The sequence below is a fragment of the Arachis hypogaea genome, chromosome 15 (genome assembly GCF_003086295.3).
Source record: "Arachis hypogaea cultivar Tifrunner chromosome 15, arahy.Tifrunner.gnm2.J5K5, whole genome shotgun sequence".
Classification (NCBI taxonomy): domain Eukaryota; kingdom Viridiplantae; phylum Streptophyta; class Magnoliopsida; order Fabales; family Fabaceae; genus Arachis; species Arachis hypogaea.
In genome coordinates, this window is record NC_092050.1 from 152,206,346 (window position 1) to 152,222,596 (window position 16,251).

General features: G+C 32.8%; 2 protein-coding genes across 2 annotated transcripts; one reads left to right on the forward strand and one right to left on the reverse strand.

The window, feature by feature from the left end:
* Window positions 1-2,743: 2,743 nt before the first annotated feature.
* LOC112751392 (universal stress protein A-like protein) lies at window positions 2,744-4,697 on the forward strand. The gene is made up of 4 exons (XM_025800519.2): window positions 2,744-3,228; window positions 3,847-3,968; window positions 4,068-4,186; window positions 4,323-4,697. The coding sequence occupies exons 1-4, from the start codon at window positions 3,054-3,056 to the stop codon at window positions 4,429-4,431; spliced, it is 525 nt and encodes a 174-aa protein (XP_025656304.1). The 5' UTR covers window positions 2,744-3,053; the 3' UTR covers window positions 4,432-4,697.
* A 599-nt stretch (window positions 4,698-5,296) lies between these two features.
* LOC112751391 (PWWP domain-containing protein 6) lies at window positions 5,297-8,879 on the reverse strand. The gene is made up of 2 exons (XM_025800518.3): window positions 8,617-8,879; window positions 5,297-8,301 (listed from the first exon to the last, which is right to left on the reverse strand). The coding sequence occupies exon 2, from the start codon at window positions 8,265-8,267 to the stop codon at window positions 5,598-5,600; it is 2,670 nt and encodes an 889-aa protein (XP_025656303.1). The 5' UTR covers window positions 8,268-8,301; window positions 8,617-8,879; the 3' UTR covers window positions 5,297-5,597.
* Between the last annotated feature and the right edge of the window lie 7,372 nt (window positions 8,880-16,251).

The following is a 16,251-nucleotide window of genomic DNA, read 5'->3' on the forward strand; positions in this document are numbered from 1 at the left end:
TCAGTCAAAACATTATTAGTTAAGTTAATGATAAGCTGATCATATAAATCTGGTAGACTTTGAAGTAAGAGCTCTGCACATTCGTTTTCCATTATGGTATATTCTAACGATGAGAGTTTGAAAAATAGCGTATTTAGATTATTGATGTGATCCGTTGCCGATGTGGATTCACTCATTCGAAGAGTATAAAGTCTTCTCTTCAAGAATATCTTGTTGTGAAGTGACTTGACTTCATATAATTTGGTGAGAGCATCCCAAATTTCCTTTGCTGTCTTTTTCTCTGCTACACTTGATAAAACTGAATCAGCTAGTGCCAAGTGTAAGTTTGCAACATCATTGTTGTCCATCTCCTTCCATTTTTCATCTGTAATTCCAGTGGGTCTACCTTCAATTGCTGTCACGCAATTGTCTTTTCTCATAATGGCTTTTATCTTCAATTTTCATATGGAAAAATTACTCCCACTGAATTTTGGAATTTCATACTTTGCTGCCATTTTTTTAGACAGTAACTCGCAGCGGAAAAAAAAATATTAATCAGTAACCTTTGGCTCTGATACCAATGTTAGGTACCAGACAAATGACACAGCAAAATATAGAGATGAAAAATTAGAAATTTGTATAAAATATGGAAATAATTGAATAACAATTGAATAACTTTATTTGAGAATTACAACTTCTCTCTATCACAAGGAGATTACAATAACACTCTCTCTTGACAAAAGGAGAACACACTTCTCTCTACATATATAGGAGAAAACTATTTAAATAAATATTATGTTATTCTATCTGGATGACTTGATTGAAATGAATTAAAGAAAAACTCAATTTATACGTGAGTCTATTCGATATGAACCACCCGTCAATTAGAGATATATAATTCTTCTCTTTTTCAACTATTAAAATCCTAAGGTTATAAACTAGGATTGTTTATTACCTTTCATTTTATTTAGTTATTATTTATTTATTTATTTTCTAAAATTAGCTTTACTAATTTTAAGAGGACCTTTAGACAATGTACTCTTCATCTAAAATAACTTGTGACTATAAAAAGAATTTCAACTCACTTTTTTTTTTAAGTTTTGTTTGAGAGGTCATCTCTTTCTTTTGTTCTCTTTTAATTTTTCTCATTATTTTTCATTTTGTTTGTCAAATTCAAACAAAAGAATTTATAAAATTAACATTCTACTACACCATGTAAGACAATTTGCCACGGTTAAAACTATAGTTAAACTTTGATAAAACCATGACTAACATATGTTAACCACGAAAAAAGAACCGTGGACATTAAAAATGTGGCATTCTCATCTTGGTATAATTTTGAGGCTATTAGCCATGATTTTATGAACTGTGGAGATCTTTACATAGCCACGGTTTATATATATATTATTATTCTCACTTGTGATTGTGGCTATATGATATTAAACAAAACCAAAGAAGTTATTTTGCCATAATTCATCTATGGCTAATTTGAGAGACTGAGATGAAAATTTTGTATCGTGTTTAGTATAAAATGTATTAGATTGAGTTATATATTAGTATTATATTTAACTTAAGACAAATATAGAGATTGAAGGAGGTATATTTAAAATTTAAAAAATTAAGTGAGAATATATTTTTTTAAAAAAAGTTATTAAAGTTTCCATCTCTATTTTTAAAAATTTTAATTTTATGTATCTTCACTTTTTGAAAATACTAAAATTTAAAATTTTGTGTCACAAAATTAAAATTTTAATTTCAATCTCTGACCATTAAATATAATACTCAATTTCAGTTCTCCGATCTCAATTTCAATTTTAATCTTTGAAACTAAATACTACTACCTTTATGATATTAGTAAAGATCTTAATATTTTCTCTAAGCCTATTTTACATTTTTAATTTTTGTATTTTTTATTTACTAATAATAAAAATGTTTTTTTTCATAAATTTCTCCATTTTTAATCTTTATTTAATTTATTTTCACAAACTACATCCGAATCATCAGTTCCACTTGGCTATTTTCCTTCAATAATTGTGACATAAAATTATCTTTACCTAATAGTCACTGGTTTTGTATACTACTATGAAGTAGCGACACTTCGTTGAGTTGTCGTGTTCGCGTGTCGGATATATTTTGGACACGACACTTACCAATACTCGTCTGACATGTGTGTCTGTTGTATCTAATCGTGTCTTAATAAAAAATAAAAAATTCTTTTTTGAACATGTTTGGACACACTTAAATACCATCTCGTGTCAATATGTCCAATCTTATTCTTAACATATATTCTTGAAATAAATTTAGATATAGTATATATTATTATTTATTAGAACAAAAAAATATTTTAAATACTTAATATAATTAATATAAGACATTAAAAATAATAAAAAAAATTATTTATATTTTAATATCGATAAAATATCAAAATATCATTAAAAATACTTTATATTTTATATGTATGCGTATTTTGTGTCTTATAAGATTTTAAAATTTAGGTGTCAGTGTCTCGTGTCGTATCGTGTTCCGTGTCCGTGTCAGTGTCCGTGCATCATAGGTTATGCTATTCAGGAAGTTGTCGTTTTACAATCAATTCAACAACAAATTAACAAATATTTTTAAATTATATTTTATTTTTTAAATTATTATTAATTAATAATTATTTAAATTTTATTTTTAAAAATATAAAATTAATAATTATTAATTACAATTATTTAAAATTCACTGAACTTTTCGTTCTACAATTCTCTCTGGACGTCTCAGGAACGCGACAAACGAAACACATGAAATGAACGAAATAAAAAAGGACATTTTCCGGGTACGGCCCGCCAATTTTCAGGTAAAACGACAACGCTTCATTCAAGCGGTCCACCGCGCAATTTAGCTGACACGAAACCCACTTGTCACTATCGTGCGCCGCAGTGCGAACCACGCCCAAATAATTCGAGACCGAGATAAACACTTCTCTTTCTCTTTTTCTTGGTTTTCTCGGGAAACAAAGAAGAAACAGGAAGGAAGGAGTTGGACTCGGTGGAAGTGACTCAGTGAGTGAGTGAGTGAGCGAGCGAGCGAGCGAGATGGGGGAAGTGACTCGGATAATGGTGGCGGTGAACCAGTCGAGTTTGAAAGGGTACCCGCACCCTTCGATAAGCAGCAAAGGAGCATTCGAATGGACTATCAAGAAGATCGTTCGCCATAACGTCGCTTCCTTCAACCTTCTCTTTCTTCACGTTCAGGTTCCCGATGAAGATGGTACTCTCTCTCTCTCTCTCTCTCTCTCTCTCTCTCTTGTGCTTTCTTCTTTTTTTGGTTGATTGATTGAGTGAAGGAAATGATAATCATGCTGTTGTTGATGCTGATTATTAGCGTTATTACTATTTGATTCATTCATTCATTTGTTTTTGGTTTCCCTAGAATTTTGGATACTTGATCACATTTTTTTATGGTCAAAAGTTTATGTTCTTAATTTGAATTTATTTTATCGTCTGAGCTGAAAGAAAGACATAGATATCTGTGATTTCTTCTGTTAAGCTCATAATTTACTTGGATTTTTTCTTCTCCGAGCAGTTGGATTATAAATTGTTGTGGTGATATATTATTATTCTTGTTATTTTTATTTGATTTATCATGTTTATTCTTAAAGCTACCAATAACAGAAGTTAGAAGAATTCATTTGAGAAAAGATTATGACTCATTTTCAACAGAGAGGTCTTCGGGTTTGATATGATAACTCCTATTCTTTATGCATTTTTGCCATGAAATTTGTCCTTCTTGTTTATGGAATAGGTGAATCTTTACCTAAACTATAAGAGCATTTGTTTAGAATTATACAAAGCAAAATTAAAAACGGAGCTCTCTTGTTTTTGCTAGGTTTTGATGACATGGATAGTATCTATGCCTCACCTGACGATTTTAAAAGGATGAAGCAGAGAGATAGGATTAGAGGGGCTCATCTGCTGGAATACTTTGTCAATAAGTGTCATGAAATTGGGGTAATAATAGTTCTTCTTCTACCTTAAATCATGTTAACAATTTTACCATGTAATTGATTTTGGTCAAAGGTAATTGCTAATGGTTTGCAATGCTTGCAGGTGGGTTGTCAAGCTTGGATAAAGCATGGTGATCCGAAGGAAGTCATCTGCCATGAGGTGAAACGCGTGCATCCCGATTTTCTGGTTGTTGGCAGCCGTGGTCTCGGCCCTTTCCAAAAGTATGGATATTGTCTCATACGATATGCTTGATTCTTGATCCTTTCTTGTTGGCTGTTGAATTGTTAAGAGTAGCACTTTTGCTTCAAGAGAAGTTTGCTTATTTTATTGATGAATTGTTGTGAACATGTTATCCAGGGTTTTTGTTGGCACTGTGAGTGAATTCTGTGTGAAACATGCTGAGTGCCCTGTAATTACTATCAAGCGCAAAGCAGATGAAACTCCTCAGGATCCGGTTGATGATTGATTAGTCTGTTAGGCACTAGACGTTATTGCCATTTGTCACATCTATGATATGTTATATCATATATTGGTTGAGTTGAAAGAACAAAAAGCTGGAATATATCGCCAAAGATTTGTCTGTGGATATGGAAAATGTTGTACTACTACTACTTTCCCCTTTTCACTTGTTGCATTCATCTCGAATCTGTATTTTCAACTATGTTAGATTTAATTTGACTGTAAAAGGGAACTTGCTTCATCAATATGATAAATGCTTGCCAGTTCCTACCATGTATTGAAATCTGTACTCAAGATTGCTAATGGGTGAATTGAAGGGTCAAACATTTTGTATAGGTAGAGTCCAAAATGGGAAAAGAATGTTAGCCTAGGAGAAAATTACCATACTTTGTGGAAGGGCGTGATTTAAATTCACCAACTTAAATTTGATACAGGATGAGACAAAATATAGATTAACTAATTTGAAGTAGTATTAAGATTTTTATTTTAATGTAGCATTTTCTATTGGGCAAAGGAGGCCATGCCAGGTTGCATCTCATGAGTCTTTGAAGTTTTCCAGTGTTACATAATAGTATTATTAATCAACGTGGTTACAAGAATTGAATTGCTAAAATAGCCATTGCAGCATGTGCTATATCCATCAATACCCATCAGAATAAAGTTCTAATATTTAAATACTTGTAATATCTTCAAATCTTAGTTAGGGATTGGATTACTTCCTTTTGACAATCCATCCATAACGTGTATTTGACTTCTAGGCGTTGACCAAAAAAGTAAAAAACCCTTGCATCCAAATCTTCTATTCCATAAACATCCACCATGTCCCACAAAATTCAATAGCAATTATTTCATATATAATCAAACACAAAAAGTAAAGAGAAGTAATTGACTATTTCATATATGCAATAATCATCCGAAGTTCATCTACTACCATAACTAAAGTACCATTCATCCTTAACCATCAATGATTCTCTGCATATGCATATGCATACCACTACCATCATATTATAAGCTATATACTGAGTAATTTTTTTAATCCGATATAAAATCCCACACCTTCAGAATGAAAAGACACCACATAAATGCTGAATGAAAAACCTACCCCTGCTCATTACTACTACTACTACTAGTGCTGCCAATTTGTGTTTATTGCTATAGTGATATAAACTATATCTAGGATGAAGAGAATCCAAGAAGTTTGTCCACATCATCCAAAAGATCCTTCATCCCACTAACAACCTTGTTCTTCACTTCATGTGATTTTCCATCTGATGCTTCCAGCATTGAGGTCAGAACCTGAAGCTTCTCTCTTACATAGTTGAATTTGGATGCTTCATTGTCCTTTGGCAGTGAAACAGCCAAGGTGGTATTGTACTCCTCCTTGGTTGATGCTGAACGTTCGGACTTGGACCTATCACTGGAAGAAGAAAGATACTTGAGTTGAAAAGTTACATCAGAGGATCCAAAAGGGTTGGTGATTTGTGATTGCTTTAAGGCATTTTCAGCATCAGAAGCTCTTAGGAAGCACACTCTAGCGGTGTAATTTGTTCGGAACATGTTGGTTTCAGCCTCATTCAGATCCCCAAACTTGCTGTAAATCGCCACGATGTCAGATCTTGAAGGTAGAGCGGACCCTGGCCAGAATGACACAATAAGCTCCGCGGCTGAAGTGTTTTCAGTTCCCTTCCTCTTTCTTCGCTTCCTAGGCCCAAACTCATTGTTAGGTGACAGGTGATCTGGTTGATCGGTTTCTGACTTCTTTCTCTTCCTTCCAGGTCGGCATTCTTTGTACACTTTGTATAGGGATCCGTGGCGATACAATGAGCTTCTGAAGACAGAAATGAAGTCCACAAGTGCTTCAAGAGAGTCGCTGTCCCGAGAAATTTGAGGACTAACAGCTGCATGCCGGAATTCAGACAGGACTTCAAAAGGAGTGACCTGAATTTTCTTAAGATCGATGGCCTTCTCCTCTTCATCTATCTGAGTTTGGTGATTTGGGCCATCAGAGAGCGCGAACCCAACAGCAACATCCTTTGTGAGATTCTCCTTAAACGTCTCGCCATTACACTTCAGAATTCGAGGAGAAGGCTGGCCAGCAGCCCTGCCCGATGCTAGATGTTCAAGGGAAGTAGTGAAGGGGGGGGACAAGTACTTGCTTAACTTCCTTTCTCTTAACAAAGAACCCTTCTCATTCTGTTCTTTGGTATTCGCTTCTGTAGTATTCTCCTTTCTGCTACCGCTGCTAATGTTTTCACCATCAAAAGCTTCTTTCAACTCTCCTGATTTTGGCGACCAGCCCTTGTCGCTGTTCTGCTTGCCCCCACTGCCTTTGTTCTCAGCATTCTGTAGATTTGCCACAGTATCTACACGCAATTCTTTTCTCTCCCGAACTGGTTTCGATGACATTGCAACCTCACGGTCTCTTCTTCTTTTCCTACCAGTGAACACAATTGCATTTAAAGTTTCGTCAGTTTCATCCCCCTCCTTGTTCATGGCAAGTACATCTTTGTCCTCCCCCATAATTTCAGCCATGCTTTTCTGCTTCCTTCTATGGTTTGGTGTATTTCCAGAAGGCCCTTGAGAGTTACCAGATGCACCGACTTTCAGGCTCATCGGAGAGGCAGAATAGTCCTCCCCAAATGGCCCTTGGACAGGCACTTCCACTGCACTCTTACCATTGCCTGCATAAACAGTTTCATCCGTCAATTTATCTTCGAGTCCAAGAACTGGCTGGGGATCCTCATAACGAGCTAACTTATAACCTCCTCTTGATAGATAAAAAGCCGAAAGCTGAGCCTTTAATGTCTCCAGCTCCAGAATACTAGCAACAGCGATAATTTCAGCAGCTTGTTTCACTCGAGCAAGTAGCTCCAGCGGTTCCATTGGAACGGCCAAAAGTCTCTCTACACCATTTTCCGGCACAAGAGTTCCTGTCTTGATTCCAGCATTCTTTGCCAATGGTAGAGTGAATCCAGGCATAGATTCATTTACAAGAAAATCACGACTCATCTTCATATCAAGAAGCATTCCAACCTGATTCACAGCTTCTTGTACAGCATTGACAAAGGCTTTGGTGGTACTTTGCTTTGCCATATCATCAAAGTTTTCCTCAAACAGCTTCAATTGAGAAGGATGGCACCAAGCAAATGTTCCATCCCCGAAATAGGCTACAAGGAGCTGCCGATTCTTTTGTTTCAACTTCAAAGCAAAGTCTGAAGCATCTGAAGGATCATAAATCCGGCCGGGCCACCACGGATGACTCTTAATTTTTCCCCAAACAAAATCACCAACAGCAAATACATGTCCTCCATCACTTAATTCCTCCACTTCATCATCTACATTCTCACTGGTCTCCACAATTGGCACATCTCTAGTCACAATTTTCCCATCATCATCATCTGTTACTTCCTCCTCGCTCTTCTTTCCATCACTTCTCTCTTCACCACCGCTGATCCCCATGGAAGCACCCTCTTTCAGACCATAATCACCATCTGCCACTCTCTTCCGAGAGCCATCGATCGAATCCAATTTCTCGGCTTCTTGAGAAGCATCCCGGCTTTCACCAGTTCCCCTCATTTGCAACAAAGATGACACACCATTCATCTCAGAATCAGAATCACTCCCCTTCAATTTTACTGAAACCTTGGTCTCTAAGACACTGCTATTGAGAACTTCAACAACTCCATCACCATTTTCCTTACCACCACCATTCTCAACAACAACAGAAGAATGATCCTTGAGTTCCTCCTCCTTTTCCTGCTCTAAACCCTGATCCCTGGGTTCTTCCTGTGAAGGTAATGAACCCTCAGCAGGTACCTCGGGCCCATTTTTAACCATGCTCATCAAAAAAGATCAAATTTTTCTAGAGAAAACCAACCTATTATGGTAAAAAGCACACAACAAGACAAGTAAAAACATAAAACTAACAAATAAAACACAAGAAACCTCAACACAACTTTAGGGTTTTGGAAATGAGAAACAGTAAGAGTAGTCACATAATAACTTATGTTCATATAAAGAAATAAAAAAGAACACATACATATAAATGTCTATAAACTATAAACTATACAGTATAGTATATTAAATTTGTATTTGTATATGTTCAAAAGGAATGAATAAACATAAACACATTAATTAATTATAATAAATGGAAGCGAGAATATCAAAATAGAAAATGAAGAAGAATATATACCTGCAGAAGAAAAAGATAGGGATGCAAAGTTTCTCTTTTTTGAAGAAATTGTTGGAGCTACTGAAGGGAGCATATGTGATCACTGATCAGATAGAAGAAGAGCATGAAGAAGAATGTGATGCTGGTTCCTTGGGGTATATGAATGATAGTACCAACATTTTTTTTTATTTTTTATTTGAAAAGAATATAGTGAGAGCAGTAGTGAAGTAAAAAGACTAGAGTGAGAAAGAGAAGAAGAGATGTTGAAAATATCGAGAGATGACGAGATGGTCATAAAGCATTGATGCTATTAATTAAACAACTATCCTAGCTCACTCAGAAAATCAGTTAATCATTAAATTAAAATACAAAATATAAATATATTTAAAATAATTGAAATGACATATAGTTTATATTTAATATTTAATATTTTATATATACATAGTATTTTTATTAATCAAAGAGTAATATTATTTTAAAAAATTTAAAAATAATACATGCATACTAAAAATTTATATAAATACATATATTATTTAATTTATTTTTAATATATATTTTATTTGGATGCATATCGTATAATTATAAAATGTTTAAATAATAATAAAAATTAAAATGTCCTGTTGGAATTTTTTTGTTGTTGAATAACTATTGAAATATCTAAAATTCTTTAAAATTGATTTGGCGAATATTACACTAATTATAATGTTAATTCGTTTTTTCACTGGTAAGTGCTTACAGTAATATTGATTATTACATTAATTAATAGTTGTTGTATTGCAGCAACAACACAACACAACACGCAGGCGGTGGGAGTGGGCAAATGGATGAGCCTCAAAAGAACACTTTCATTCACAGACTCTACTCGCCACTGTGGCCGTTGGAATCTACGCGCTTTTCGAGAAGCCTTGCCCATCAGGTTCTTTTCAATTTTCATTGTTAAAAATAAATATTATTAATAGTATATTATCTTATATATGTATATAAGAAATTTAGAACATAAATAAATTTATTTATTTAATAAATTTAAAACATTGTTTATTTAAAATTTTATAAATAAAAATAATAGTTTATTTTTCATAAATTAAAAAAATAAATTGTATATGTGAGTTAGTTAGATATACACAAAAAATCAATTACTAATTAATCACTCATATAAAATATATTGAAATATTAAATACATATTAATAATATATAAATTAACACATATATAAAAAATTATACAGTAACTAGCTTTTTATATGTACATATTAATATTTTATTTTATTTTAATTAATTAAATGAGTTAAAATAATATTTTTAATAACGAGAATATGAGAGTTTAATTTACATGTTCATTTATTGTTTCACAACCATTCTGTTCAATTTATAGAAACGGCTTAATTTGTGGTACACGTAAATAGTAGGGATAAGTACTTTTTTCGTTTCTAAGATTTGGGATTAAAATCAAAATTGTTTTCGATTTTTTTTATTAAAATTATCATCAACGTTACAAAACGTTATAAAATCGTTCTTTTCTATTTTTTTGACCAAATTACCCTTAATTATTAATAAAAAATAAAAAATATTAAAAAAATAAATCCCCACCCTCCACCCACACCCATCAGCATCTCTCCTCTCCCTTCCTCCACCCAAATTTCCCTTCCTCCTACACCCACCTCCAAACCCTTACTCCATCATCCCCTTACCCCCAACCCGTCGTCGTCCCGCAGCCAATCTGTCGCCGCCTCTACTTTTCTGCTTTTGCTTTCTGCCTTCTGCTTCTTCTTTTTTTTCTTCTTCTGTGAACTGAATTTTTTATGAAATTTATTGTTGCTGAAATTTGTTGTTGAAATTTGAATTTCTGAATTTTTGATGAAATTTGTTGTTGTTGATGAAATCTGTTGATAATGATGATGACCATGAAGAGAGGGGCATAAGAAAGGGGGTTGGGGGTTACGGTAAGGGAGTGGGGTGAGGGGGTGGGAGGTTACGATGAGGGGGTGAAGGGTGAAGGGTGGGGGGGAGGGGTTACGGTGCGGGGGTGAGGGATAGGGGGTTACGGTGAGGGAGTGGGGGATTACGGTGAGGGGGTGAGGGAGTGGGGTGAGGGTGGTGTTGGTGTTGGTGTTGATGGTGGTGGTGGTGGTGGTAGTGGTGGTGGTGGTGGTGGTGTTGATGGTAGTGTTGGTGTTGATGGTGGTTGTGGTGGCAGTGGAGGTGGTGGGATGAGGAAGGTGAAGAGGAGAATGATGATGATGAGGATATTTTGGTCCAAAAATTCGAGAAAGAATGATTTTAAAGCGTTTTTGAACGTTAAGGATGATTTTAATAAAAAAAAATGTCGAGACGATTTTGATTTCGACCCAAACTTTGGGAACGAAAAAAGTACTTATCCCTAAATAATAGTATAACTAAATTCACAACTCAGAGAGGAATATTAATGTTATATTAAGATTTATAGTTTAAAATTAGGTTTTTTTTTAATCATATTACAAGGCTATCCTTATTTTGCTCACTCCTTATTTTTCTCTCCCCATCCACAGTCAAGTCTTTCTTGATTGGTCATTCTCTCATTTATACGATTTTCATTGATTACTCTTGTACCAAATAGGAATAGCATCAATTTACAAGTAACTTAATGGTTTTGTTCATTTTTGGTCAACTAATAAATTAATGGCTCCAGAATCAGATAAGATGGTAATTTCCCTCCAACAGGAAGGTATTTGCAGAGATTTATTGTTAGACTTATAGCCTTTTTTTGAATTAGGGAGAGAAATTTTAGATTGAATAAAGTTCAATATCAATTTATTAATTTCTTATGTGATATAATGATAAAAGTTTTTTATTTATATTCTTAAAAAATTAAGTAATTTTAATGAGTTTAATTAATTTTTTCCTATAAAACACGGACATTTCGCTAAGTTCTCGTATCCGCGTGTCGGATACATTTTGGACACGACATTCACCGACACTCGTTCGACACGCGTGTCTGCTGTGTCCAATCGTGTCTTAATAAAAAATAAAAAGTTTTTCTTTAGATATGTCTGGACACACCTAAATACCATTACGTGTTAGCGTGTCCAGTCTTATTCTTAACATATATTTTTAAAATAAATTTAGATATAGTATATATTATTATTTATTAAAACAAAAAAATATTTTAAATATTTGATATAATTAAAATAAGACATTAAAAATAATTAAAAAATTTAATTTATATTTTAATATCAATAAAATATCAAAATATCATTGCAATTTATCTAAAAGTTACTTTATATTTTATATGTATATGTGTCTCCATGTCGTGTAAGATTTTAAAATTCGCGTATCGATGTGTTATGTGTCGTGTCGTGTCGTGTCGTGTCCTGTATCCGTGTCAATGTCCGTGCATCATAATTTTTTTTCTAATATTAGATCGTGCTATTTATTTGTAGAAAAGTAACTTGGAATAAAATGTAAAATGTGAATAAGATTAAGATAGAATTTAATCTCCATGTTAATTTATTTGCAGATTTAGACCACTAAATTTAAATTTTATTCTTATTTTAAACATTTAACTGTCCTTCTTCTATTTGAACAGTAAAAATAAATGTATTTTTATTTAAATATAATATTTAATTTTTTAGTTTCGTTAGAACACATGTTAAAATTATTAATTAACAAATTTATTATGAAAAATTATATAAAATTTAATTTTAATGTAATTATTATATATTTATTAAAATAAAATAGTTAAAATTTATTATTAATAGTAATCTTAATTTATACTCATAGGACCAGGGACGGATGTATGTATATGAGTGTGAAGGCAATCGCCCCACTACGATTTGAAATTTTTTTGAGTAGTATATGATAATAATATTTATTTGCCCCACTAAATTATTAAATTTGACCCCACAATAATTTTTTACTCAACTTTTGGTACTTCATAATCAATTTAAAAATTTCATATTAGATGTCATTAGAATGATCAATTCTATAATTTAAATAAAATTTGTATTTTTTCTTAGAAATCAACTCGAAAGAGTGTTATTTATCTTTTTTTATATTGGTTTTAATTTTTTTCTGTAACTACATTAATTGAAAGAACTGTTTTAACTATAAATCTCAATAAGAATTGACTTCTAATTGTATAAGAAGTAAATTTCTAAATAAGTATTTACTTATATATATGTAAAAGAAATACTATACATCCAAGTCTTTTTATGAACTAAGTCTAAACAAGTTAAACAATAAAACTTAAAATAATACTGATTTTTGTTGTCTTAGACAAATTTGATTGGACTTGGTTAACAAAAAAATATGAATATGTAGCATTATCCTATATAAAAAAACAGATATTTATAAACGGTAAAGTATATTTTTTGTCCCCGAAGTTTGACAAAAGTTTAAAAAATAACCCTAAGTTTTATTTTGTTTCAATTTTGTCCTAGAAGTTTTCGATTTGCATCAAATATATCCTCGGAGACTAAATTTTCAAAATATTTAAGACCAATATAACAATAATGCATGAAAATTATGCTTGATTTGCTTGTGTTGAGGGGTTGTTCTTATGAAATTGTTGTTGAATCGATCTTAAATTTTTTGAAAAATTAGCCGTCATGGGTATATTTGATGCAAATCGAAAACTTTTGGGACAAAATTGAAACAAAATAAAACTTATGGCATTTTTTAAATTTTTGTCAAACTTTAAGGACAAAAAATATACTTTACTCTATTTATAAATGATTATTTTAGTGTTTTAATTTATAAAATTAGATATTATAAAAACTAATCATGTTATATTTACATCGAAAATAACTACCTATATATCTATATTGAAATAAAAAATACACATTAAAAATAAATTAAACAATACATATATTTATATACGAATATATAATGATTAATAAATAATTTGATAACTAATTTTTATATACACATAATATTTTTATTATAAAAATTTATTATATATATATATATATATATATATATATATATATATATAATTTTTTTTTTGCTTCCACTATCAAAATTTTCTGAATCCGTCACTGTATAAGACATATATTAAACTAAATCCTTAATTTTTTTATATTTCATAATATTAAATATTATTTATGTATTATCTACAACTTAAATATTACCTTAGTAACATTAAGAAATTGTAAAAAACCTCTATCTTAGATTTTATATCTTTTTCAAACTGCAGATAAAGGTGGAGAAAGATTACTACCGGGACTCCTCCTTCGATGGCATGGACGCATGGTCCTAAACACGCCGATCTTTTATTTTCAGCGAATCTATAAAGAATTAAAGATGAAAAAAGAAAAGACCACTCAACGCAAATTTTGGATAGCATCAAACTAGGAATTCTATCAATCATATTACATTATTACATGTATATTAAAAAATTACTTTTTGTAAAAATATTAAGAGATAAAATATAAATTAAAAATATATTAAATAATATATATATTTATACATAAATATATAATAATTAATTTGATAATTAATTTTTTACGTACTTCGAATATGATCTCAACTTTAAGAGAAAATACAATAACACAGCAGATGGACACACAAGAAAGAAAAGGCTTAAAAGGATGATAGTGCTAATGAAAAAAATGAATATTTTAATAAAAATTTTATAATTATATTCATGTAATGAAGCTTTATTTTAATCATTTGATGGTGAATTATAAATTTGATTTTGGTATGTAATTGTTCTGGTATAATGAGTCTTGTGGATATTGTATAGCTCATCTTATTAGGAGTGAATTTGTCGTTGTTTGAATGGATGAGATAGTGTATATTTAGATTACGGTTTCTAAATAGAAATATGTATAAAATTAAGTTTTTTGTAAAATTGATTTTGATTAAAAGTGAGTTGGTATTAATGTGATTTATGTTTGGTAATTCTCATTTAAAATGGATTATAGTAAATTAAATAAGTAAATATTGTTTGGATGACATTATTTAAAATCATTTTTAGATGAAAAATTACAAAAAGAATATAAATTTAAATAATTATTTTATGTTCTCTTATAATTTTATTTTAGATATCTAAATAAATTTTAATTTTTATTTATTACTCTCAATATTCTTTACTCTAATAGGACTAATAAAATCATAAAACAAAGTAAAAAAAAATATTCTATACAAAAAAAAAATAACAATAATAGTTAAAAAATTCATATAAACAAAAAATAAGAAGAGTTTTATAAAAAATAATAATATGCATGGGAGAATATTGGAGAAAAAACATTATAAAACAAATAACAAATAACAAATATATGAATAATGAAGGACACAATTGGTACACAGAAATTTTTTTCAGTTCAACGTGAAAAAGTGAACGGAAAAGCAAGAATTTGTAGCTTCTGGTAAACGTGGGTTAAAGAGTAGAATCACTTCTACGTTCAGATGCTAAAAAGTTGTCAAACATACAAATGAAGCGTTCAAGAGATTCAAACGCACTTCTCTCTTTTTCAACGCGTTTGACAAACAGACCCATATATGTCAAGTTTAAAAGAACAGACGGTAGTGATACATGCAAAGATATTCCAACATTCAAATAAGAGAAAGTATGAAGTGAGTAATAACCAAAATTCAGAACAAATTACTTACTTTTTTATTAGTTTGGGTATATAATTACATCAAGTGTAGAGTCTAGAATATACTTCTTTATTCAATTATTCTTTTAACTTGATCTTTCGCTATCCTCTTGTTACGGCTGGCCCAAATGGAATATGGGCCGACCCGACCCACGAACCACCCGACCCAAACGGTCGGGTGCAAAGCGTTCAGATACCGACTTGGACAGCGTCCTGGACAGCTTTCCACTACAGCTGTGAAAGGAAGCTTTGAGAAAGGTGGGCTCTGCCCCTGGAGGCCCACTCCTGACACGATATATATGGGAAGGGTCCTACCCCTCCCCCAAGGTACGTCACATACCATTCACCCTTTTTTCGCCTGCACACTTACTGACTAGAGCATCGGAGTGTCTTTGGAGGTGACACCCCCCTTTTCACACGAAGTGCTCGGGACGTCGTCTACTCCAACCCAGTAACCCGGAATCAGACGAGACCTCCACCTCATCAATCAGAATACTAACTCGAACCGTCCGGTACCCGACCTACCGAACATTGGCGCCGTCTGTGGGGATTCGCCCAAATGGACGTCATACTGGGTTCCACTGAACCAGGCCACGGGGCCGAGCGAAGAGGGGAAGCCTCGGTAGCTTCCTCCCGGGAGCGAACGAGGTCCCCTCCACGACGAACCGAGCCGTCTTCACAATCTCAGGGGAGATGCCCCTTCGGGGGAACTTGCGACAACAACGCCAGAATAATGCAGGAACTGCGTCACAGAATGCAGAACCTGGAGCGCCAGCTGGCAGAGCGGGAACATCGCCAACCAACACCCGAGTCAAGCTACTCCTGTTCCCCTCCGAGAAGCCACTCCCGGCGAATAGCTAGCCCACGATCTGAGCCCGAGAGCGCCAGGGAGGAAGGACGCCCAAGAAGATGCCGCAATCCCATCATTTATACCAGGCGTGAAAGGAGGCGCACCACAGATCGAGACCGGGAGGACGGTCGTCGGGAGGATGATGAGGGAAGAACAACGAGAACACGGGGATCAGTGATAATGGGCGCAACCCCATTTCATTGTTCCATCCTCGAGGTCCGGCTGTCAAAGCAC